We start from the raw sequence: 25,995 nt of genomic DNA on the forward strand, positions 1-25,995 counted from the left end.
CACCTATCTACACTCATTTACTTGGTTTATTCATTTATACTCATTTGAGGGGGATGTGTGCAAAGGTTCATGTGTGGTGCTCAAGGGACAGAAGAGTCAGTTCTCTTCCTCTACCTTGTGGATTTTAGGGATCCAAGTCAGGTTACCCATCTTGGCAGCAAGTGCTTTTACCTGCTATGCCATCTTGCTGGCCCCACCAATCCAGTCTTAATTATAGTGTGCTTTAAAATTTTCAACTTTCTCTTTTTTTCCAGCATATGTATCACCCAGTCATTTTATAATCACACACTCTGATGAACATGAACTTTCAGAAGCATGATCTTTATAGTCGCCATGTTATAAATAAACCAAATGCTCAGACCTTTCAGCAGCATAAGCGGCTGCCCAAGCGTGGGGTAGACATCTCTCCTTTGCCGAGTGCTGCCGGTGACACCTTGGATTTAGTCAATTATATGTGAGCAACAATAATGGTGGTAATTTTTAGCAATAAATCTAAAGACAGACTTGTAGGCTTTCCTGCTTGATTATCTACACCCATAACTCATTAAAAAGTCAAGGAAGAAAGTTACTTCTTGTGTATAGTATATTAAAAAAAGGACCATACAAAAATAACAAAAACTCAAAATCTTATTTCAGCAATATAGGAAACAGTTGTAACTGCTAGAGAAAGAGTCACCCAATACTCTGGGGATGTTTGAATAAGAAAAAAATAGTGTGGTTCTGTATGTTTTCAGCCAGTGTTAACTGGTTCCACCTAAACTGTATGCAACTCTCCTCTCATCATACACTCATATATACACCTGTATGGAACTTGGCACCTTCGAATATAGATAGGTTCCAAGTGCTTCTGCCAGAACTCAAATAAAAGCTCATCTACGAAATCACCAAACACGTGATGCCTCCAATGCCCCCGGAGAGACATTTCAGAGACTTTGGATTTGTGTTCAGAGACCTTGCTCCGTGCGTTTACTAACCTCCGAAGTAAGAGCCATCTGTCAACTTCATTTCTTTACTGGACTTGGTGATAACGCCAGCAACACCATGCTGGATGAAATACATTTTCTTCCCCACAGCTCCTTCTCGAATGATATAGTCTCCGGGCTGGAACACCTCAAATCTCAGCTTGCTCAGCATGGCCGTCACGAAATTGGGATCGGCGTTAGCAAAAAGAGGCATAGTAGCCACCAGTTTCCGGCAGTTGAAGTTGACTATTTCCTAAAGGCAGCAAGAGTGAGCACACAGGAAGGGGGATATCAGTCAGAGCTGGGAGAAAAGTATAAGTTCAGCATTTAAAAACATGAATGTTCAGAATAATGGCTAATTTACATTTGTGAAAAGATATATAAATTATAACCCACATATGTTACCAATGTAATACATTTTGTTTAATTTTTAAAATTTCTTTAAAATTTCACTCACATAGTTAGTGTAGAAAAGAAATACAATTAATATCCAATAAAATTAATTAAATAATAATAGTCATATTATTACCCTTATTTATATATTATTTTGCATTTGAAATTACAGCTTAGATGTGGAATCTTAATCTTGCTTTTATGGTTTTCAATGAAAAATGTGATGTCCCATAGGACGAGGTGCAGTGTTACTTGGCCTTTGTTTCATGATGCTGAGCAACCTACCTGGTGTCCCCACCAGCTGGAATTATGAAGGGAGGAGAAGACAGATGTATTCAGTTTACATTTAAAAAAAAATATCATTCACATTAGAGCAAAAGAAACAGAGAAGAGATGTCACCAAAGGCAATCAGTGAAGGACTGTAGGTGAAATCTGATTTTCTCTTGGTTCGAACAAACCTCATTTCCAAATCACACACTGGAATCTGAATCAGAAAGAGGATATCTCCTTTTCCTGTCTCATTATTTGTTGTCTAAAGAGCCAGACCATCTACATGTTTGGCTCCATTTTGCAGATTTTAGCTCAGATTAGAAATATTTGTGTTTCCTTGGACTAAAATGAGAATATAGGAAATTGTGTTGTTGCATGTACTAGTATGAGGGATGGTGATGTAATGTTATCATTATGGCATTTCTTGGTAACTCCTTCATAAAAGAAACTAGCATCAAGTGTCCTCTCATGAAAGAATATCAAAAAACTAGAGTTGTGTTGAATTTATAATCTTGTTTAAGAAGCATAAAACCTAAAGTCAACTTTTCAAAGAAATGAAAGGGAGCACAAGGGCATGGGGGTATTAACTAGATTAAAATATTTGGAAGCATTGTGTATGAGACAAGATTCCTTGGTATTATCTCACAAAATCACCTGATATCATCTTGACATAGGTCAAAGACAATCTGATAGGTAAACATAACAGGGCATTGCTCAGTTAGAAAAGAGGACAAATTCCTTTCCTTTGTAAAAACGAATATTAGCGAGGATCATTATGATTAGAGTAAACTATGGACAGAAAGAAATATGTCATATGAGTTTCCTCAAATGTGGAATCTGAAACTGTTAATACCATAAAAACTGAGAGAGAAAGAAAGATAAGAAGGGGATGATCTCAGGGAAACTAAGTTATATATCATGAAGAAATTATCATGTGCTTATTGTACCGGATGATGACAATGACTGAAGCAACTGCAATAGCAACAGCAAGAACAACAACAGCAACAGCAGTAATGACAACAACAACAATAACAGCAACTATAACAACAGCATCAACAGCATCAATAGCAACAGCATCAATAGCACCAACAGCAACAATAGCAACAGCAGCATCAACCACGACCACCACCACCCTACATTTCTGAGAGCTAGAATAATTAATTTTTAATATTTGTGTCATAAAATACAAATGTTTGAAGAAACTTAATATATTTACCTTGGTTTGAAAAGTCCACATTAGATACAGGTATTAAACATCCTATAAACATCTATAATTTGTATATTTTATGCACAAAGTAAAAAAAAAAAAAACCTCAGTTCAATTTAAAATAGCTCTAACTGATAACACAAAGTACACTATTTGGGGTCCATACTTCTTCTGAAATTATCTCAACTTAAGTTTTCCATACAATGTTATTTTGCCATTTCATATGTGAATATCTTTTATTCTGCACAGCTCATCCTCTCATTTTAATGGCATAGACCTGTGTTGTCTTTTAATTCCATTTTGTCTGTTATTTTTGTATGTTATATCTATAGGATATTAACAACCCTGAAACAGATATCTTTTATAAATACATAATACTTGTTTTCTACACTGTGTATTTGACAAAAGCATTCTCCCTTTCATTAATATGGACAGATTTTAAGCAGTGTTCATTAGGAAGCTGAACACTGTTACAGATTCATACCTTAGATTCCAGTATTAACCTCTTCAGTACTAGCTGAAATAATTAAAGTTGCCATAGATACAGTCCATTACAGAGGTAACTAGGCACCATTTGGGTTTGACTAATGTTGACCAAACATCACATTTAATATCATTCCCTTATCTTTGTTATTCTGTTTAGTTTCTGATTTGAACTGAATTTTTCGTTTATTTTTTTCCTCCCACTATTAGGGACAGTACTGTTTTGAACTTAAAGATGTCCTTGAGGAGAAAAATCATCCTCTTTACCCCAGATGGATGCTAAATATTGTGCTCTTAAAACTAGGTATAGTCCAGTCAGTTTAATTCAAAGAAAGTAATAAAATAGAAATTAATTTAATGATTTTTAAAATTAAACTGACTGAAATATCCCTAGTTTGGATAGCACATATCCTTTACATGGAGTGATACATAGGTGTTTAATTCCTGCCATTTTTCTGAATATCTGTAATGTTAAGCTCATCTTTATAGTATTTGACAGTCTGTCTCATATCCAAGACAGTCAGGAGACTCTCTGAGCTCAGAAGTCCATGAGAAAGAGTGACTCAGTGAGGTGTGGTGTTCTGCATGAGACCATGGGACAGGAGCCTGATTTAAAGAACACTAAAATATGAATGGTATTTAGACTGTCTCAAAGGTCTTATGGAACAGCTCCATACTAACTAATGATCTTGAAAAGAAGGGTAGGGTGAGGTGTGAAGGGACTACACGCCTACAGTCTCTGTGCATTTCTACACATGGAATACTATCCTGCAAAGAATTCCTAAGAGGAAACTACTCTCTATATGAGTATAAATAGGATATTTTGTCACAGTACTTAAGCACATTTTCTTTAAATAATTAATTCATTTAAAACTAAGAAAAATATCTTTTAGTCAACATTCAAATCCATCATATTGATTGTTGGCTCATGACCTTTTCAATATGAACATAAATTGTAGATATCTTAAGAGATTTAGCCTGTTCTGTTTTTTATTTCTATTGTTTATGTTAATCAAAACCAAACTTTTCTCAAAATTTAAAACTTGGCTCATTTTACTCACATCAGCAAAAATAAGGGAAAAACAAAATATTTCCCTACAAAAATTTCCTTCAAATGAATATTTTATAAGTTATTTAAGTACTAGTAATATTTTTAAATTTCAATTGTTTTTTTTAAAGTTTCTAAGCAAAATTAAAACATACTGTTTCCCACTCAATATTATGTAATACAAAATTATTTTGAACATCTGGTCAGAAAAGGTGATTGATAATTTTGTTAAACTTTTATAAAAGAAAGTAACAATGAATGGTTATCATAAAGAAAAACATATGAGAAAAACATGGTTTGGGAATAACACAGTTAAGTTCTTGAGAATGGACTTGATGTGTTACAGATACTAACTATTGTAGATATAATAACATATTTTGAAAATAAAAATAGCCAGTACAAAAAAGTAAATGACAAGATTGTATTTTCTGTAAAATGTGTTTAAAACTGGTAAATGTGTAAGATGTGAAGCTGTAATTACTCTTTTTAGAACAAGCATAACTGATTCTGAAATTACTCAGGAAGAGTGGAGCATCCACTCTGACATGTAGAGGGCATTTTTCTTCTGTCCAGTATACCAAATATGTTCTCCAGTTCCTCTCTGAAGACCAGGTCTGGGACAGCAGCGTGAATAAACTCCAATTCTTTGGGTATAATGCAGAAATCAAATGACAAATAAAAATGTTTGCCTTTGTTCTTACTTTAACATGTTGTTAGTTATATATATGGAATTATTTTTGCCTTGGCAGTTACAATTGAAGGACTTAAATATAATAGGAACCAGTATGTCTGCTCATAATTTAGAATCTTCTTTAGGTTTTTTTTTTTTTTTTGTTATAACAAATATAGTAAGAAGAAACCTTTTAAATAACTAAAAATCTTAAATAAGTTTGCTCAAATAAATACAGCTGTACCAGTACCAGATGTAGATAGTATTTTTCATAAAGCTTTCTCCTTCAATTGTCTGATCAACCCATAGTTTTAGACTTGACTTCTCTGGCTGTAGAGTACTTTTGTGTGTAGTGGCTGTCGATACCAGACTATCGCCACCCAGACGGTGGGATGGGGGAGGACGTGCATGAGGGTGTACTGTGAGGAGAGGAGGGGCCAATATTAGGTTGTAAAGTGAATAATAAATAAATTTAATGTAAAAGAATCAAAATAAATTTCTACTGATCACACTTTTGTAAGAGAATGGTACATGGTTTCGGTTCCAGGCAGCCTGGATTACTGCGTTGGGATTTTAATATCTTAAGGTTTTTGATAGATTCTGAATAGCCACTTTTATCATTAGCATCTGGAATCACCATAAACTCTGAGGTTAAATGTCAACCAGAAATGGGTTCTCTTGAATTGCAGGTGTTTGGAGAGTCTTTCAAAGCCATTTGTTTGCTGAGATGGCTAGTCGTTTGACTTCTGTTTCTCTGAGAACAGTGCTTTCAAAAACCTGTGTGCAAATGCTTCTGTAAATGGCGGCACTTGTATTCCAATACACCACAGTTTTTAAAAACACAATTCGCATTTGACATCTTGAAATTTCTTCCAACTAATCTATTCTATTTAAATTACAGAGTTTTGTATTTGAGGTCTCTGGACTGTAAGAGAAGATGTATAAGAAAGAGAGGGAGAATGCTGATTTTATTGCTAATAGTGCAAGTGGAGCAGGATGTAGTCATGTCTTGTTCCATAATGTCCACTGTAAGTCAAGAACCGTCCTGGCTTATCAGTGGATTCTTTTTATTTCTCTCCATAAAAACTATTTCATCTATTTTTTCAATAGTAGGTATGTCTGGGGTTTTTCGTTTGTTTGTTTGTTTGTCTGTTTGGTTTTGGTTTTTGTTTTGATTTAATCCCACAAAGGACAGTACAAATTAATTTGAATGTAAGTTAGGGATGCAGAAGAAGAGGACAAGTGACAGGAATCACTTATTATCTAATACAGGCAATGTTTAAATTATTTTGCTAGAAGAAAATAATTTAAGAATAAATGTAAATTTATTTTTATATTCCCACATATGTAAGAGAGTACAGATTTAAAGGGAAGAAAGTTATAGGCCAGTTCACAGAGAAAGAAGAGTCAGATAAACTAATCAAGTTTATTTAACATCACTATGTTTCCTAGATCAGTCACAAAAGGTGAACACCCACAAAATACCAACCTTTAGATTTTGCAATTGTCTAAGGATTATAGAAAACTAAAATTACTATTGCCATAAGTCATTACAATTTTACACATTTGAGATTATCATTATTTTATTTCTTAAATGGCTGTTTTAGACTTTTAACTTTTAACTTCTTTGAGTAACACATTTTATGTAATATAGATAATTTCTTGATAAATTATTTAATAATGATTCATTTATTATTGTGGTATTTTTAAATTCACAATTAATATTTAATAATTTGTTCATAAAACTTATTTGTATTTTTATTTTTTGATAGTCAAAGTGTGCTTTGGTTATTATCTGCTTTAATATATTTAATCAAAACTTTTTTTCAAAACTAAGAAAAACATATTTTCCATGTAGTCATTCTATTTTTATGGCCATTTATATATTGGGCAAACAAGAAGTATTTTCTGTCCTTTTTTTTTTCCCCACCACAAAATTAGCCTAATAGTTCAGAGCAGAAGAAAGGAGATGTCATGAACCACGAGTAAGTGATTCAGAATGATTGGTGTGAGTAAGCACACTGGTCTTCAAGAATGGTGGTGTAGTCATGTGTATTCACATGACTTTAAAAACTCCATTGGTGGACTTATCATATAGATAGCCATGGCTGGCTATCTACAGAATATAAGCATTCAAGAAATGCAGCCCTAGAAACTTCAATATGCACAAAACCCTAAACAGAGTGACATAGCAGGTTGCATTCATATGTTATAAATGAATTAACATATGCATTCACAAGTTGATTCATTTACACGTATATGCAAAAACAATAACTAAAGAAGAAGCCACCTTGAACTTGGTTGGGAAAAGCAACAAGATTGGGCAGGACAATTAATAAGGAGGGGAGAGATGATGTGAATAGGTTTTAATTAAATAATATAAAAATCTAGACTGTGAGGAAACAGGCTACAGGTGACTGCCCTGAGCATGTAAATGCAATCATAAGCATACTGTGTGTGCTGGCCACTCTTATGTCAGCTTGACAGAAACTATTGTTGGGGGTTGGCCTGATCCTGCTGCATTATCAGATGCTAAATGCTGGCCCCAAGACCTAAATAAGGCAAGGGCATCTTCACATACTACAAGTGATTCTATAAACCCTGCTCCCCAATTTAAAGTTAATTGGTTCATAAAAGGCTAGCACCTGTGATTGGGTAGTAGGGAGAGAATGGCAGGACTTGAAGATCAGTGAAGGAATCTGAGGAAGACTGAGAGAGGAGAAAGGAGATGAGGAGGGAGGAAGCCTTCATGGAAGGTGATGGACCATGAATATGTGGCCAGGAGAAATAGCACGTAAGAATGGACATATGGCTGGGATGTAAGACAGAATAGCTTCAAAACCTGCCCAATCTAGGCTTACAGCCTGTAAATAAAATACCAGCATTCTACATCTTCTATACATGCTAGCTAGAATAAATAATTTCTATTTCAAACCATACTCATGTGAAAGGTGGGAAACTCAATTGAAAAAAAATGCCTCCTTAAGATTGGGCTGCAATCAGACAAGGTTATAGGGCATTTAAAATGACCTATAATATAATTTTTAATAGTAGGGATCAAGGCAGGAGGGCTGAGCTCACTGTGGATATAGACAGTCCTGGTGAACCTGGGTTCTGTAATAAAGAAGACTAAGAAGGCATGGGGAGCAAGACAGTAAGCAGCAATCCTCCATGAACTCTGCATCTGCTCCTGCCTCTAGGTCGTTGTCCTGCTTGAGTTCTGATCCTGACTTCCTTCAGTAACAGTGATATGGATGCATAAGCCAAATAAACCCTTTCCTCCACACGTTGCTTCACCCACAGCATTCCATCACAGCAATAGCAATACTAAGTAGGACACTGTGTAAGTTCCTACGGGTCTAGATGGTAACGTTCAGTACTTTTCCAAGGGGACGACTACCACGGTGTGTGTAAGCACCACTGGTTCATGGCTTACTGAGCATGCTATTTTTTTTTTCACTTACTTATAATTAAAAACCCAATGAACAATCACATTATTAGCAGAACCATAGAGATGAGTCAAGTAGGTCTCAGAAAGATGACTCAACAAAAAAAAATCACATGAAATTCAAACAAATGAAGCCAATTTTTAGAGAAATCTTCGGTCATTCTTAGAGCATTGTTATCTACCAGTGGGGATCACCAGACAAATGGAGTTTCTGAGTAACTGAAGTGTGGCTAATATGCCTGAAAAATTGACTTTCCAGTTTACTGAATTCTAATCAGCTTAAGTGTAAAGTTCAAAACTTGTCAGATTTAGAAAAATCCCTCTGGATGATCTTGGACAGGCAAACACACTCTTTGAGCTGTGAAGTGTATGAAGTCTACATATAGGTTGTTTCTAAGGAAAATCTGGCACCCAAATCAAGATGTGTTATAAACACACACACAAACAAAATGTGTTCCAGATTGTGTACTGGAGACTATAAAAAACAAAAACTCCCACTTTAATGATGATTCTTACATATACTGCATTCTGAAACTACATTTAAATAACCACATATAAATTCATATTTCTTCTCATCATTACCGAAACTACTGGAAACTTTAAAAGAGACGTATGATTCATATTCTCTTTCTACTGGACAGTGAACAGTATTATAAAGTAACCTTGTGACTATGAACATCTTTACTACACATACACATGTGCACTATGTGTGAGCAGAGCCTGCAGAAACCAGAATCCTAAAACAGTAGTTACAGTCTTGGCCTGCCAAATGGGTGTTGGGAGCTGAACCCAGGTCCTCTGAAAAAGCAGCAAACGTTAATCCTTTCTCTAAAACTTGCCCTTAAGGACAGACATATCCCAAAACACGTCTGATGCTTTTCTTTTCCACTCGAGTATGTCCTTCTGTCCTGTCAGAAAGTTTCTCATTTTTTCCTTTGTCTTATTCTGAATCCCTTTCTTCTCCTTGACATGAAAGAAACTAGAAGCACTTCATAGGTCTCACATTGCTCTCTGTCATTAACATTTTGTGTTGGAGACACAGTATTTGTATCATGGTTTAGTTTGATCCATGTTAAGTAAGATTTAGATTCTAAGACTCCGAGAATAAAAAAATAAGTATATTGAAATGGCTAACCAGAATTAATTTTAAGTGGCCTTACTTCTAAGGATGTCATATGCATAAAATTATTACTTAAAGCACTTAAGAAAGCATATTAAAATAATAAACATTAAAAATTAAAAAGAATCAAAGCATTTCTATGTCGTGCTAAGGTTTTCTAAAACATAGTATACTAGGTTCCAATCCTGATTTACAAAGCCTGAATCTAAACCTTTAGGGGATATGACTCAAAGTCTACTTACATAGTCAAGTATACTTCCTAAAATAAGTGAGTACCCGGAAGCCTAAATCTGGCTAAACGAGGAAGTTATGTATGCATGTATTCAACATAAGTTAATTATAAATAATAAAAATAGCTCTGCAAACGTCAAGGGGTAATACATAAGAAAACTCTCTTATTGACAGAATAGACTTGAGAGTGAGCTGTAATTTACATTCTATTAAAATAAAAGATTTAGAAGTTACTCCAAAAGAAAAATGTCACCCCATTTCGAAACTGCAACTAACAGTCATTTGGTGGTTTGACTCCTAAACTACAAGATATTTTATTAAGTATATAAGAAACTCACCTCAGAAAAGGACACATTATTGTTTTAGAAATGTTCTGAAAGTGTATCTAGACATTGAATGACAATTTAAAAACCTGCTCTCACTTAACTTTAAAATATTACCCTTGATTCTATATCTCTAAGATGGAAGATTTCAGGCTGTTTTTCTAATGGGGACATTCTCTCTTGCCTTCCAGAAATAAGTGTTAAATAATTTGACTGTCAAATACTATGAAAGAAACTTCAAGGGTAAGAAATACTTATCTTTAATATTTAAATTATTAGAGCTAAAAGGGTTACAGGTAGAACATATGTGACCATCAGTGGTATACAGTTTCCCAATTTTAATTTTGTTTGTTTTCCATTGCATTTAGACTAGCCATATATATATAACTATATCAAACAAGCTTTAATTTTGTTTCTGAAAAAAGGAAACAAAATGTGTTTACCTCAACACCACTTAAGGCATAGTGCATATTTCTCATTGATTCCCTTTTTCTATACTTTCACATCGATTCCTCAAATTACAGTATGTCCTTCAGTACCTTTCTTTATCATAACCAATGGTCCATCATGTTTTAATTATATTATATATTTAAAACTCAGTAAGTAGAGAAGAAAACTAGATGGCAATTGCTTTTAAATAATGTGGACTCTAGTATTTTCCAGTAACACCTGCTTCTAAACCTAACTATACTATTAATTACCAGATGGACAGTCTTCAAGTTGTGGGTCAAACAGACATCATTTATATCAATTAGGATTTTATGTGTTGTTCAGTGTCATACACTTAGCTGTGTTCCTCCAAAATGTATACACTAGCATTTACAAACTCATTAAGAGAAAATACATTCAAACGTGATAGAGTTCAAACAAAGTCAAATTGGGTAACTATATTAGTGCAGCCCAAGATGAACCCTATTGGCGCTTCAGTCTTGACTTCCAGACTTCTGGAAGTATGCATAAATGCCTCTATCATTTAAGCCATCCAGCCTTTTACATCTTGTCATAGATGCCTATGAAACACAGTAAGTGAGGTTTGTTTAAGTTGAGGAAGGCAGTTGCACTTTCTGCAGGTCTGCACCAATATTGCAGTATCACTGATCCTAGCAATGTGGAGGCTACAAGAAATCTAGTGATAGTGAATCTGAACAGACATGGAAAAGTCTGCGTGCCTTGAGGCCTTGTGAGGTTTTTCTTTTGGGGAGAAATGAGAGTCATGTAGATGTAGCACTGGTTGCATTGGTTCGCTCAATGTGGAGAAAGTGGCATTGAGCTCACTGGCATATATGACAATGTGCACAGGCAGGCAAAAGACAATGGTTCTGAAGGTCAGAATTAGAGATGGAGGATTGGTGTCATTTTATGGAAACATGTTGAATCTCATGCTGGCTACACATAACATTTATAAGTTTAATCAAAGTATGAATATTACAAATATAAATTAAATCTTTAATTATCTCTACTGAGTGTACCTGAAAATGTTTCCATCGTAATTAAAACTCTATCTATGAGAATTTAAACTCTAGTTCACTTTGCCTAACCTGGCAACCTCTGTTCTTTTGTCTCTATGGGTTTGACTATTACCAGATCAGAAACTTAAAATTTTAACAAAAGACTAATTTTCAGTCTTGGAAACAGTTATTGTGATAGAAATAGGTAATGTTTGACTAGGTCGTTCCGTCATTAAAATAATATAAATTACTGGATCTGCTGCCTCTATTTCTGGATTCCCTAGTTAACTAAAAGAAAAAAAAAGATTATTAAGTGAATTTTGTCTGCTGTGATTTGTACGATGTACTTATATATATTATAAACATATTTCAAAAAAGTAATACCCAATTTCTGTTCTAGTGTAGATAGAATTTTTAATACAAACTATAAATTATCTTTTTTAGTTGAGTTATTTAAGGTACCTGCCACCCAGCAAGAATTAAAGAACAGAAATAATAACTTACCTATGTAGAATAACTTAAATTTATAATTTTAAACCAGTATATATCACCTTATTTAATATTTGCAATAAGTATGGAAAACTGTTATCATTAACTTGAATTTAAAAGTGGCCATGGTCAAGTGTATTGTAGGTGGGAATCACTTTTTTTTCTTCACTGACATACATAGATATAAAAAATAATTACTTTGGAATGATTTTAAAACCACAATATTTCCATGTTATATAAGGCCCTTTTATACACCTTATTCCATATTACCAGATGTTTATGACCATTACCATGAGACAGTTTGTATATTTGAAGTCATTACTCCAGAACTAGAAGCTGGTAACTGATTTTGTATTTTAGTAGTACTTATTCTATAATTTTTATTTTTATATTGTTCAAGAATCTAGTCCATTTGTCTCATTGCTAAGCACAAGAGTTATACCATTTTGCTTTCAGAAACCAAGTTTGCTTAAAGATAAAGAAATAAATTGCAGATAAATTGATGTTGGCTGTAACTATTAAATTTTTTTTGTTTGATAAAAGAAATTTAAGTAAGAGTCTATGCATATGCATGCTATGTATCTCATGTAGATGTATATAATGAGAATGTGGGTGTATATATGTCTAGAAAGTAATTAAAATTCTATTTAAACAAAATATTATATTGAATATTTTAGTTATTTATAACATAAACAATTATTACGACATATTTTTTATTCAAGGAAGCAACTGTGGAAGTAATTTGTATCACTAAATATAATATTCCACAGTCATACTACAATATGAAGCATTCCTCTTTGGTAGCATTGTTTCCTGCCCACAAACGTGTTCTCACTTACAATTAGTTTAAAACACATTTTCTCTCAAGTTAATTTAAGTAATGTGAAGCATGTATTGTTTTTCACTTATACATCCTCGAAACTTCAAAATTTACTGTCAAGTGGTTCAGAACAATTAAAATAAATGTTGTAAGAACATAAATCATGGGCATTACTAAGGTAGGGGAAGTAATTTTTAAATTCTCAAAAGTCCAAGCACTCTAAGGATCTCAAAGGTTCCATGTCATAGTGTGCAATGGCTATTCTTGGTTGTCAACTTGACTATATCTGGAATAAACTATAGTCAAGAAATAAAGGGTACACTTGTGAACCAAATCTTGAGGCAGGGAGAAAACATGCTTTGATCCAGATCTTGAGGTGAGATGACATTTGCTTTGGATCCAGATCTACACACACTTTTAACCCAGAATTTAAGGCAAACCCTTAACCTGGGCCATACCTTTTGCTGGGGGCCTATATAAGGACAATGGAAGAAGGAAGACTGTGCTTGTCCCTAGCCTGCTTGCACTCACTGTGCCAGAGCATTCTCAGAAGCCTACATTCTTGGGAATCCAGCTTACACAGAAGACCAGCTGAAACACCCAGCCTCATGGTAGCCCTCTTTATGGCCTCTTCATAAGTTCCTGCCTGGCAGTTCCAGCCCTGCTTGAGTTCCTCTCCTGGCTTCCTTTGGTGATGGACTACAATGTAGAAGTGTAAGCTAAATAAACTCTTTCCTTCCCAGCTTGCTTTTTGGCCCTAGTGTTTCATCACAGCAGTAGAAACCCTAACTAAAACACAGTGTTCCATTTCTATTAGTCTTGGGACAGCTGACTTTCAGTATATACATTAGATCAGCACAGTGGTAGGCTAAGACTTTTGCAAGTGTTGATGGGTCTCTGACGTTTTTCCATCTCACCTCACAGTCTATAGAGAATCATCTATACTGACACGCCATCCCAGAGTGGCAATAATATGTTTTATTGGATGATGCAGTATTAAAAAGCAAAGTTCCTCAAACACTTGACATACTGTTTCCCCTAAAATTATGTTTAGAAAATCAGTGTTAGCATCATAAAATCATCTTTATCATTTATCACAACTTCCCCTACCACCCTCACTAAACACCATCATCATCGTTATTACTTCTAAATCACACCCAGCACTGTACTGGTTTGGATGTGACAGTGCTCTCATAGGTTTACAGAACTGAATACTTGGTTCCCAGTTGGTGGTGCCATTTCAGAAAGTTGTATAACCATTAGGTGGTAGAGCCTTGTTGGAGGACATTGGTTACTGGGGTCAGGCCTTGACAGTTTGTATCCTGGAACCCATTCCAGTTCTCTCTCTACTTTCTGAGTGTAGAGTCAGTGTCACGAGCAGTCTCCTGCTCATGCCACCATGCGTACTCTTGGTCTGCTGCTGTTTCTTCACAGAAGAACTATATCCTCTGAAGCTGGGGGCCATAGTAAACCCTTACCTAAGTTGATTTTCTTAGGTATTTTGTCATGGCAACAGAAGAGGCCTCAGGCCATCATCTTATTCCACCAATACTAAGACAATCTTACAAAGCTAAGTACAAAATGAGAATCCATGACTACTTTCATGATTTAATAAGAAGTTTTATAGTTCATATATGCATTTGGGACAACTAGTTTTAAAAAAAATACAGATTTGTTTTGTGTAATATTCTCAATTGATAGTTCTAAGTTAAAAGCATGGAAAGTAAATAATTTGCATTTGGACCAGTGGAGAACCTTGTTGAAAATGTTTCTGCTAGGACCAATGAGAAGGCTTAGTGAGCACAGGCACTTGTTAACAAGAACCCATGCCTGAATTTAATCTACAAATTAATACCCAACTTTGGGAACCAAAATAAAGGGAGGAAAGGAAAACCTATTGCAACTTGATTTCTGGTTTCCACATATAGACAATAGCGTGGACACAACTAAACACACACACACACACACACACAGACACACACACAGAACCACACAAAGGCACACACTAGATTAATGCAATACCTTTTAAATACCTTTTGTATTCATCTCAAATCTTAGTTTCCTTCTATGTTAAGAAATATTGATGGCTACACTGACAAATCAGGGCTTCTTTGAAATTTAGTTTTCAGTCACCTTCATCATTTTAGTGTTAGTTCTAATTTTTAGTCATCTTTTCTAACATTATGAACAATAATTTCACCACTATTTTAGTAATGGTGAAAGGCATGTCTTTCTTTAACAGAAAAAAAATAGTTTAATTATGAAAAAACTTTATATTTAATTTGTCTTTACAAATGTCTATCTTAAATCATTGTTGAACAACAACAATGAAAAACTTTTGTTTTGGTTTCTTTCTTTCTTAAACAAAGAAAAAACTGAATTAGAAACCTGATTTAGTATTGTCTTCTCCATTTTACCACTGTCTCTTTCACTGGACCTTATTTATCTTCCACTCTTTGTTCTAGTCACATTCCACATTTGCTTCCAAATTCAGAGCAAACCTTTCCTTTGAGGCCTTCCCCGAGTGCTCTCTGTCTCCATGAAGACACTCATTTTTGTCAGCTATTTTTGACTATGTAGCCTTCTTCTACCAATTAATGCTGGGTGATTTCCTGCATCTTCTGGATTTCTCTTAATGGCTTTTTGCTTTTAGCTTCTCATGCTTTTCATTCTTCCAGTTTATTTTACTTTATTTTTGTCTTTTTCAGTATATAGATATTCCTTTGAGACTGAAATATGCTTCCCTTCATTTGCCTTTCTAGTCATGTCTTGGTCAATATCTTGAACACATTAAAAGAAAAAAAAATCAATGCAAGTGGTTTTCCGTCTCAAACAATAACATCATCAAAAAACTCTAAGTCAAGAGAGAAAAGACTTAAATTCTTTATGGATGTTGTTTGGAATTAGAACCACCAAAAGGTCACACACATCTCCTTTATCTAATCACATAAGTACATGATAATTTGGCATTTTGCTACTTGCACCTGTTACATAAGTATGTTATAACTTTGGGTGTCAGGCATAGCTTTACGGTGCAATGCATCTCACCTATCTTGTTAATTTTAACAAAATAAAATTTAGGAGGCATTTTTAAATATAGACATTTAAAAGTTATTCAAAATTACACTAAGTACTCACTCAAAATTTTCTTTCTTGCTTAACCCCCCCCCCCATTCTACAAATTAAAGGTCAGAGGACAGGATGATACTCTCAGGCCATTTCATGGTCTGTGAGAATGCAGTATACTGACGTTTTAAATTCTCTTGGGACACATGATCTGTACCTATTTTCAGCACACATCTCCCCACACTCCATTGTTTAAAAATAGACCAGTTCTGAACTTTGGAGACTGTCTTGGAAGGGCATTAACCTCTTTCTTGACTGTTAGGTTTGCCATTCTTCTTCAATGGATTCAGTATAATACTGATTAGGCTAAAAATAGAACCTCTTCTGCATCTCCACTCCAACAAGCACTCATACACATGGGGTAGAGCTCACTGAATTTTCTAATTAGATTTTATTTTTAAATATACTGCTGGCATTTATTAAAGCACACATCAGTCTTATGATCTTCATATTTCAATGTCAAGTTTTGATGCTTGGGGCATTGTCTCCAGAGAGCTGCCTGCTGAAACGAAGGAAGAACTATTAGCAGATTGTTTGAATAACTTCCAAAGGAAATGGGACATACAATAAGGCCTACTTTGGCAACTCCTGAAAAATACTTTAAGTTAACTTTTGAGTGCTTTACATGCAGTTACACTTTTTTCTTTTCTTTCTTTCTCTTTTTTCTTTTTCTTTCTTTCTTTTTTTTTCAAACATGCCTTTACTGAACTAGAAGAGCTATTAAGGCTACAATAATAGGCTACTCTGCATTGAGTAATGTGACTATTTAAGACTTATTTTAAATGTTGGCTATGTGCTGGGCATGTTTCTAATCTTTCTCATATTTTGACATCTTAGTTTTTTTTTCTTTATTTCCTTGGATATTTTATTATTTACGTTTTAAATGTTACCTCCTTTCCTGGTCCCCCTGAAATACCCTATTCCTTCTACTTTTATGAAGGTGTTCCCCCACCCACCCACCCAGTCCTGCCTCCCATCCCTGGAATTCCTGTACAATGGGGCATCAAGCCTTCACAGAACTAAGGGCCTCTCCTCCCATTGATGCCTGACAAGGCCACCCTCTGCTAAATATGAGTTGTAAATATTATCAACTTTGCATTTAAAATGCTGAAAAGAATAACAAATGGTTTAAGAAATAGCTTAAAGTCACACATCTAGTTAGTGCTGGCTAGTTGTGAGATACTGTACAATCGATCATGATACCAAGCTGTCTATCAGAAACCGTTAGTTCACTATTTCTTCCAGAGAGGGAAGAACATGCACACTTAAACTATCACCAAAGGATCAAGTATTTCTAAAGCAGTGGTTAGTGTTTTTCAACCTGTGGATCTCAACCCTTTAGAGGTTGACTAACCCTTTCACAGGGGTCACATAGCATATATCTGCATACCAGATATTTACTTGATCATTCCTAAGAGTGGAAAATTACAGTTATGAAATGGTGACAAAATAATTTTATGGTAGGGCATCACCACAATATGAGGAACTGTGTTAAAGGGTTGCAGCATAAGGAAGGTTGAGAACCACTGATCTAAGGCAAAGAAAGTTGGATATGTTCAGATGTCTGAGATAGTGTAAAGTGCCTAAAGGTTAGACAGAAATGCCCAAGTAAGCAAGTGAATAATTTTGACAGCCACAAACCAAATCACTGAGATTATAGACAGGAGAGATGGTGAATACATCACATTGTAACTTTTCATGTTTAAAAGGCTAATCTTCTGGGTACTACTGTCTTAAAGTGTTTTTCTTAGAAAATTGTACTTGTTCTTTTACTTTCAGCCTGAGGATGTTAGCTCACAGGAAAAAAAAAAAAAGAAGTTTTAAGGTAAATCTGTAATCATGTCATTCCCAGAACACAGAAAATTTCAGTAGAGCTCAGTGTTCAGATATGAGACTTAGCCAGTACTGAACTGACAGGAACCTCTTTCCCTTTGAATCTCCCTTGTCCTTGATGTGTCGCTATCTGATTGTGGTTGGAGCAATCAAGAATAACTGCTTGATGATTCATTGAGTATCCTCTGTGCAGACTGTCACGATGCTCGTATTGGTTCATTTGGGCTTCTCTGGAGAGAAGCATCAGATGGCCTGGCTTAAAAACAGTATAGATTTGTTTACTAAAATTTGAAGCATGAGAAGTCTAAGATTAAAGTACTAGTAGTTTATGTTTGGTTAGCATACTCTGATCTATAAACACATCTTCAAGCATGATATAGCAGAATTAACAAGACATTTCTGAGATCTCTTTTGCAAAAACAATACTCACATCCACAAATATTATACCATCATAGCAGAATCACTAATTAAGCCTCAGTGATTATCATCTAAATTTGGTGGAGGAGGGGCATATATTCCACCAATGTCCTTAGGTTATTGTGAGCACAAGACTCTGCATGTGTCTTCTATAATATGGTCCATTGATAGTCACTCCCACAACATATGTCTTAACTCTTTGTTAAACAGCCAACCCCTCATAACACACAAAGAGTTAGATTGCAAAATGGCAACATACAAAGCAGAGATACATAGCACACACTGCACACACAGCAAACTCAATTACGAGAGAACAGTTCTGTAAACAGTGAGGAAAAGTATATTGGCCATAGTCAAATGTGCAATGATACTAAGTTGTAAGAATGAAGCCCTGAGCACTGCCGTCTCCTCCTCCAAGTGCCAATGCTTCATGGACAACTTTCCAGATACACTGGTAATCAATGATTCATTGAGATGAGCTGCCATGTATGTAATCCATATTTATTTGCACTTAATATAAGTTATATGTGGGGTGTGGAATGGTGCAGAATTCAAGGGGCACAAAGCCCTCCATTTTCTAAGGCTCATTGCATGACAGAACAGAAAATACCCAAGTAAACCTGCAGAGAAAGCAAGGCATAGCAATATGTGCATAGAAGATGTGATGGAGAATGTCCACAGAGGAGCTCACCTGGATGAGTCACCCAGGGGAGAATTCTTTGACAAATTGTTAGTTTCGAGACTTGAACAATATGCACGAGCCAATTACTTGTTAAAGGTTTTCACCAAGTAGTCTCTAACATAAAGGGAAGATAAATCTTCTAACTCTTGCTATGACTGAATATTGGTTCAAAACATGTTTGAAATTTTTAGGCTCTTATTTTATTTCAATAATGACTTTTGTTATTGTTCTCATTTGATGTCTATTGCTATGATAAAATACTCTGACCCAAAGTGACTTGGGGTAGAAAATGGGTTTATTTGGCTTATAATTTCAAGTAAAAGCCCAATGTTCAGGAAGTCAGGTAAGAACTTGATGAAGAAACCATGAAGCAATGCTGCTTGTTGGCTTCCTCCCAGGCTCATTCTGAGGAGTACTTGCATAGGGATGTAACTGTCCACAGTGGGCTGGGTCGGGTTATATTATTTAATAACTAAGCTATGCCTGTGGGCTTATCTGATCTAGACAACTCCTCAGCAGAAGCTTTTCTCTCAGATGACTCTATTCAGCGTTAAATTGACACATCAGGCTAAGGAGGACAGTTATTGTTCTTCCATACTACTTTGACTGACCCTTCAAATACTCATGAAAACATTCAGCCTTTCTTTTTGTGTTATTCTAATGTCAGAGAAATATTTTTCCCCATTGTATAGGGATGGCAAAGGGTTCCATTTCTAGGAAATGTGCTTTTATAAAGCAGCCATGATTTGGAGTCAGGATTTTATTCATGATTATTATAAAGAAGATCATCTATTCAGTAAACATTTTATGAGTTATTGGTACATCCTGATCATTAGAGATACAAATGCAATTATGACTCAGGTTGTCTAGTTAAAAGGCTTGCAGTAATGAAAGAGACAATAAATTCACAAATGATAATTATTATAGGGATACAAAGTAGTCATGAAAACAATTATTCATGGAAGACGGAATGCCTGGTAAGAACAAGTAATGGAACGAAAACTAAGATGTATAAAAGATTGGGGAATGAACAGCATAAAGAAAGGATGAGGTAATCAGAACTTAAAAAAAGTAGATCAATGACTTCTTAATGGTGAATAATAAGTATATAGACATAAAGATGAGAAAAGCCCATAAAGGGTCTCCTTAGTCATTGGAAGGAAGTTGTACTTCCTTTAGGAAATGGGATTTCATGCTTAAGTTCTAAGAAAAGCATGACACTGACAGAATTAGGTTCTACCAAAGTCAACATGGCAGCATGTGAGCTATATTTGAGGTGCTAAGGAAAGCAGGATGTAAGCTGCTGTTACTGTACTTAAAAGCTGCAGCAAAAGATACTGAGAACCCAAGAACGTGTTACTTGAATGGACAAAACAAATTGGTAACAACTTGGTGGTTAATGGATTGTAAGAAATAACAAAATAGTAGGTTCATGGTGATACAAAAAAAGTGAATACTGGCTCTTTCCCACTGAAGATCAGTATGAATCATGGTGCTGCACTGAGTGGGAAGCAAAGCACACAGCACACAGCACACAGCACACAGCACACAGCACACAGCACACAGCACACAGCACACAGGACGTTCTTGTCCTTATACACCACACTGATTTTTCTTTTGTGTGAATCACAGTGGACTATTACACATAGGGCCAATTTTCTTAAAGTCCATTTTATGCTTGTTTGATTAGCTTTTTGCTCTGTTTCATTTATGTCAGCCTGTGATCCTAATTTTCTCTAGCCTTCATGTAGTGAACCCTAAGGCATATCATAACTTTGTCTCCTTTAACTTTACTTTTGTTTCTGGCATTGTCTTGGAGTGCCTCTGTCTCTCTCCTGTGTCCTGGCCTAATCCATCTCTAGACTTCTCCAGACCCCTTGAAAACATTAAACTGATTTGCTTGTCTTATGATTTGGATATGAAAAAAAAGCAAAAGGTCTGTATTCCAGTAAACAATATATGATAGCTTAAGAAAAAAAAATAAAAGAAGTGCTTAAAAATCAGTAAAAATTACAAAATACATTTGAGTTATTGTCTACAAAGCCCAAAGATGTATATATTCTAACTCCATTGAAAAGAACTAGGAGAACCAAGTCATGACAATATAATAGTTGATATTTATTTTATTTTCAGAACCTGTTTGCACATTTTATAGCTTTTCACTCTGCAAATAAGTTTTTGTGGATGTAACAACTGCATCCTTTATAGGGATGGGTATAAAGAAAAAAAGTTGAGATGAAAATATTTGTGTTGTTTAATTTATGTTAAATGCATAAAGGGTTGTAAGAAACAAAACTGAAATAGAGATCAAGGGGCCCTTGTGATTAAGGACATTTCCAGGCAAAGGTGAAGAGAAGACATAAAAGAGCAATAATCAAAAAGTAAGCAGAAAAGTAGTACACAAAGATTACAGACTAAGTGCTTTGGGTTCAAGAAAAAGGAAGAATAGATTTAGCCTTGTATCAAAGAAGGAAGAGATAAAAATGCAGTTTGACGCAGACTGTCAAAGGAAGTGAGTCATTTATGGAATACATACTATGTAGGATAAAAAAAATTATTATCATTGTTGATGTCGCTGAAAGTCTATAAGCTGTCCACCTTGACTACCGATCACTTTGCAAGGTGAAAGCAGAAATTAAAACCTGCAAATGCAGCTAGAATCTGAGTGCAGAAAGATTGAATTCATAATGTAACAACCAAATATTTTACTGAGCAGAGAAATGAAGAAATGGCAGCTCCCGTACATAAAAGATTAAGCTGTTATTTTAAGGGGTAGGAAAGAGGACCTAGCCTCAATCCCAGAGAAAACTAAGAAGGAACTGCAAATGTTGGGCAGCGCCACTGGAGAAGAGAGCAAGGCATGCATGGGTGATGTGTTATGAATGTAAATCAGAGATAGGATTTGCAGAACACAGGTTATAAAAGAAGATCTAAAATAGAACTCAAATTTTACATTCAAAGTGACCCAAAAGAACAACTAAAATTTTACAGAAAGACATTAAAAGTTAGTGCTTTTTGCTTAAAGGAAAAAAAAAGTAATGACTTCATTACATAACTTCTATGGTGCCAGGGGATAGCATATAGCTTTGAAGAAAATGGAATTCATGAAGATACTTAGTGTTAAATGTATAGACTAAAAATGTGTGATGAAATAAATTGAAGGGCTTAAGTTCAGAGGCAGGGAATAAAACCCCAAAGCTTCAGTCAGTGTTTCAGAATAATGAGGAACAGCAAGGGAAGCAGGGTTTGTGTCTTGTTAGCAATGTAGCAAAGTACTTGAAAGAGCACAGAGAGGGGTCATTACCAGGAGGACTTTGATAACTTTTGAGGAGTACAAGTTGTTGTAAATACCTGGTAATTGAGATGTAATATAACCATTACACGGAACATTCATAGGAAGTTTCATAATAAGAAAAGTCAAGAGCAAAGCCCTGTTTGATGAAGGAAACAAGAGCATCCACTTTGGTTTCAGGATGGAGCAAATGGTAGCAGATAGAAGTTTGGGGAAGGGATGAGAACAGGATGTGTAGCAAAGAGTACCTTTGGGTATTGCAAAATATCTTTTTTTTTTCTGTTGCAGAATAGACTTTTTTTTCTTTTTTATTGAATATTTTCTTTATTTATGTTTCAAATGTTATCCCCTTTTCTGGTTCACCCCCTTCTGGGAACCCCCTATCCCATCCTCCTTCCCCCTGCTTCTATGAGGGTGTTCCTCCACCCACCTACCCAACCCCCCCCCTTGATTCTCCATACACTGGAGCATCTATCGAGCCTTCATAGGACCATAGACCTCTCCTCCCATTGATGCATGACAAGGCCATCCTCTGCCACATATGCAGCTGGAGCCATGTGTACTCCTTTGGAAAAGATCTTAATGAGATATGCAGAGTTGGCTTTTGGAAGCAGGCTAACATCTCCTGATCAGGGTACCAAGGATGAGCAGAGTAAATGTATGAGAGGGAGGATAAACTCTCAACAATAAAAATCTGAATAAGTGAACACTGTTCCTTGGCATAAAAAAAATTGGGGACATGAGGACAGTATAGGCACAGAACATACTTTTGAAAGCCAAGAATACATAAACTAGAATTAGAGTCATAAAAAAGTGAGTTTCTGATATTTCTTTTGAAAATTAGAAGTCTCTCCACAAAGAAACAGAAGAGATGAATAAAGGCAACAATTAATGTATTAGCATGTAAACCTGATTATTCTTTTAAGTAGAGACACAAAATAGACCAAAGGACTGTCTTAGAAGAGTAAAACAAATGATAACAACGTGTCATGCAGATCAAAGACCGTAAATCTTACCTCTCTCAGAGGATCATTAAGTTCACTGAGAATATTTTCTTCATCGAAGATCTTGCCTTGGTATCGATGCTCATAGTAATCATGTATCTTCTGGCGCATGTCAGCTGGTAACTTGTGGAATGACATGTATTGTTCTACTTGCTTATACTAGAGAGAAAGGAGAAAAATAGAAACAGAGGTCATGTGGGCAACCATCCGATAGAAACATAGTTAGGTCATGTGGGCATCCATCCTAGCATGCTACTGAAGTTTATTCAGTGACATTGAAAAAAAAACTGTAACAAAAAGAATAAGTCCTTGTCATAGCAGCAATTAGTTCACTAAGGTCTAAAGTACTTACAGGTGTCATACTGTCTAAAGGATTCTATATAGGTGACCATATCCTGAAGAGAATGGGATGCGGAGAAGGCATTACAGGAACTCAGTGTTAATTTAGGTACGTATCTCTGAAACAGAAATGATGGGGCCAGAATAAAAATGATAGGGTGGGTACTATGCTATGTTCTAGAAGAATTCAACACACTGCTTAGCTCTTCATATGAAAGAGACATTTTGTATTTGTCCTAGCACAAAAGGGCTTTAGTCTTAAACCTATGACTAATATCTGAATCTAGTTAGAATTTGAAAATAAATGCAAATAACTTGACAGCTCTCTGAAGATCATAGATTCTTAAGTCGTAAAAGACATTAAGAAAACATTGAGCACATAAGAGAAGGCTCCAATTCAGGATGGAAGAGGATATCAGCATGAGACTAGCTCTCCAGAATTTTTAAAGGCAGACTGTAACTGAGATATTCAATTTTATTGAACTAATATTTAAATTTGATTGTCTATAAGACCTGAGGAGTGAGCGGCTTTTGGGAAAGGTCCATCTTTAGGTATAATTCTAGAGATGGCTTCTCTGATAAAACTTTTATATTTATATAAGCAAATACAAAATTCAGCTAAGATAACAAACCAGATCATAAGAGTAGCATGAGAAAACAGATATTTGTCTGAGAAACTGTTGGAAGAGAATTCCAGGTATTGAATCCATATCTTTAAAAGAAATGTCAAACTTTGGGTTATATATACATTAAACTTTGGGATGAATTCTGTAGGTGTTCCTAATGCAGAAATTAAAAAAATATTATACTTTGAGAACAACACACATGTACGCGCGCGCGCACACACACACACACACACACACACACACACACACACACACACACAGATTATATGTATGTTGAGACAGGATTACTGCAGTCCTGGCTAGCTTTGATTAGCCTTACTTTAAACTCAACTCAACAGATATCTTCCTGTTTCTGTCTCATAAGTGCTGGGATTAAAGGCATGTACCACCATACTTGGCTCAAAAGCAATGAATTATTTTTATTGTCATGATGATAGAACCAATATATAATCAAATTTCATGTTTCTGCATTGGGTAATGTTACTGAAATGATTATTTCATTAAATCAGTGGTTCTCAATCAGTAGGTCACAACCCCCTTGGGGGTCACATATCAGATATTCTGCGTTTATAACAGTAGCAAAATTAGAGTTATGAAGTAGCAACAAAGTAGTTTTATGGTTGTGGTTACCACAACATGGGGAACTGTATTAAACGCTCACTTCATTAGGAAGGTTTAGGTTAAATAAAACATAAATGATATATTTTCTATCCTTTCTCTGATAACAGAGTCCTGCCTAAAGGTCTATGTCTTTTTATTACATGTCCACAATTACTGTACCTGCTATTGGTGATTAATGGAAACAACTAACTGATACATTTTAACCATCAAGTCATTTTTCATTTTCCTATATATAACAGAAAACCCTTGTATATGTTACCCAGAGATTCAACTTTGCAAATGATTACCCTGAACTGAAATACTACTTTGTTACAAAAATTTCTTCATTCAGTAACTATACCATTTCTCATTAAAAAAAAAAAAAAGCCTATTTGAAGTGTTTGAAGCTTGAAATCTTGCATGCCTGCATCTCTCCTTCTAAAGGTACACGACATAACATTTTGATCTTATGTGTCTTCACCTAGCTTGTGTATAACTGATTCCCAGTGATTTGTTGAGAAAAAAATCATTAAATTTTAAAGAAGAATTCGAATATCTATATGCTCTGGTAGCCTCCTTCAAAGGATGTGAGATTCATTCTGTTCAGCCCTGCCCCTATGATGGTGATACACAACAGTTTCAGTGACTATAGACTCTTACTCAATATAATGTATGTAGCGAGCTAGACTCGAACCTGTCTGTATTTCTGGAAATGTTCTTGGAAAAGAAGAGAAAGTAGGATATGATACAATGTTTAGGGTCTGGAATTGTGTGAGATAATCTTGATTTTAGCTTCTTTTTTCCCCCAAGAAATATTTTTATTAGATATCTTCTTTTTTATTTTTTACATTTCAAATGTTATCCCCTTTCCTAGTTTTCCCCTCCAAAAGCCCACTATCTTCTCTCCCCTCTTCCTGCTCACCAACCCACCCACACCTGCTTCCTGGCCCTGGCATTCCCCTATAGTGGGGCATATGACCTTCAGGGGATCAAGGGCCTCTTCTCCCACTGATGCAGCCATCCTCAGCTACATATGCAGCTAGAGCCATGAGTCCCACCATGTGTTTTCTTTGGTTGGTGGTTTAGTCCCAGGGAGATCTGGAGATACTGGTTAGTTCATATTGTTGTTCCTCCTATGGGGCTGCAAACCCCTTCAGCTCCTT

The 25,995-nt window shown here is 35.4% G+C and overlaps 1 protein-coding gene across 1 annotated transcript in view; it reads right to left on the bottom strand.

Annotated features, from left to right (window-relative positions):
- The window catches only part of Hcn1 (hyperpolarization activated cyclic nucleotide gated potassium channel 1), a 369,238-nt gene that overhangs the window by 51,316 nt on the left and 291,927 nt on the right, over positions 1 to 25,995 (bottom strand). Inside the window, exons 5-6 of the mRNA XM_021180688.3 lie at positions 23,280 to 23,426; positions 975 to 1,215 (exon numbers count right to left, since the gene is read on the bottom strand). Of these exons, the coding sequence (XP_021036347.1) occupies positions 975 to 1,215; positions 23,280 to 23,426 (388 nt within the window). The remainder of the gene's footprint in view (positions 1 to 974; positions 1,216 to 23,279; positions 23,427 to 25,995) is intronic.

Source organism: Mus caroli, unplaced genomic scaffold (genome assembly GCF_978045245.1).
Source record: "Mus caroli unplaced genomic scaffold, Mus_caroli_1 scaffold_15, whole genome shotgun sequence".
Lineage (NCBI taxonomy): Eukaryota > Metazoa > Chordata > Mammalia > Rodentia > Muridae > Mus > Mus caroli.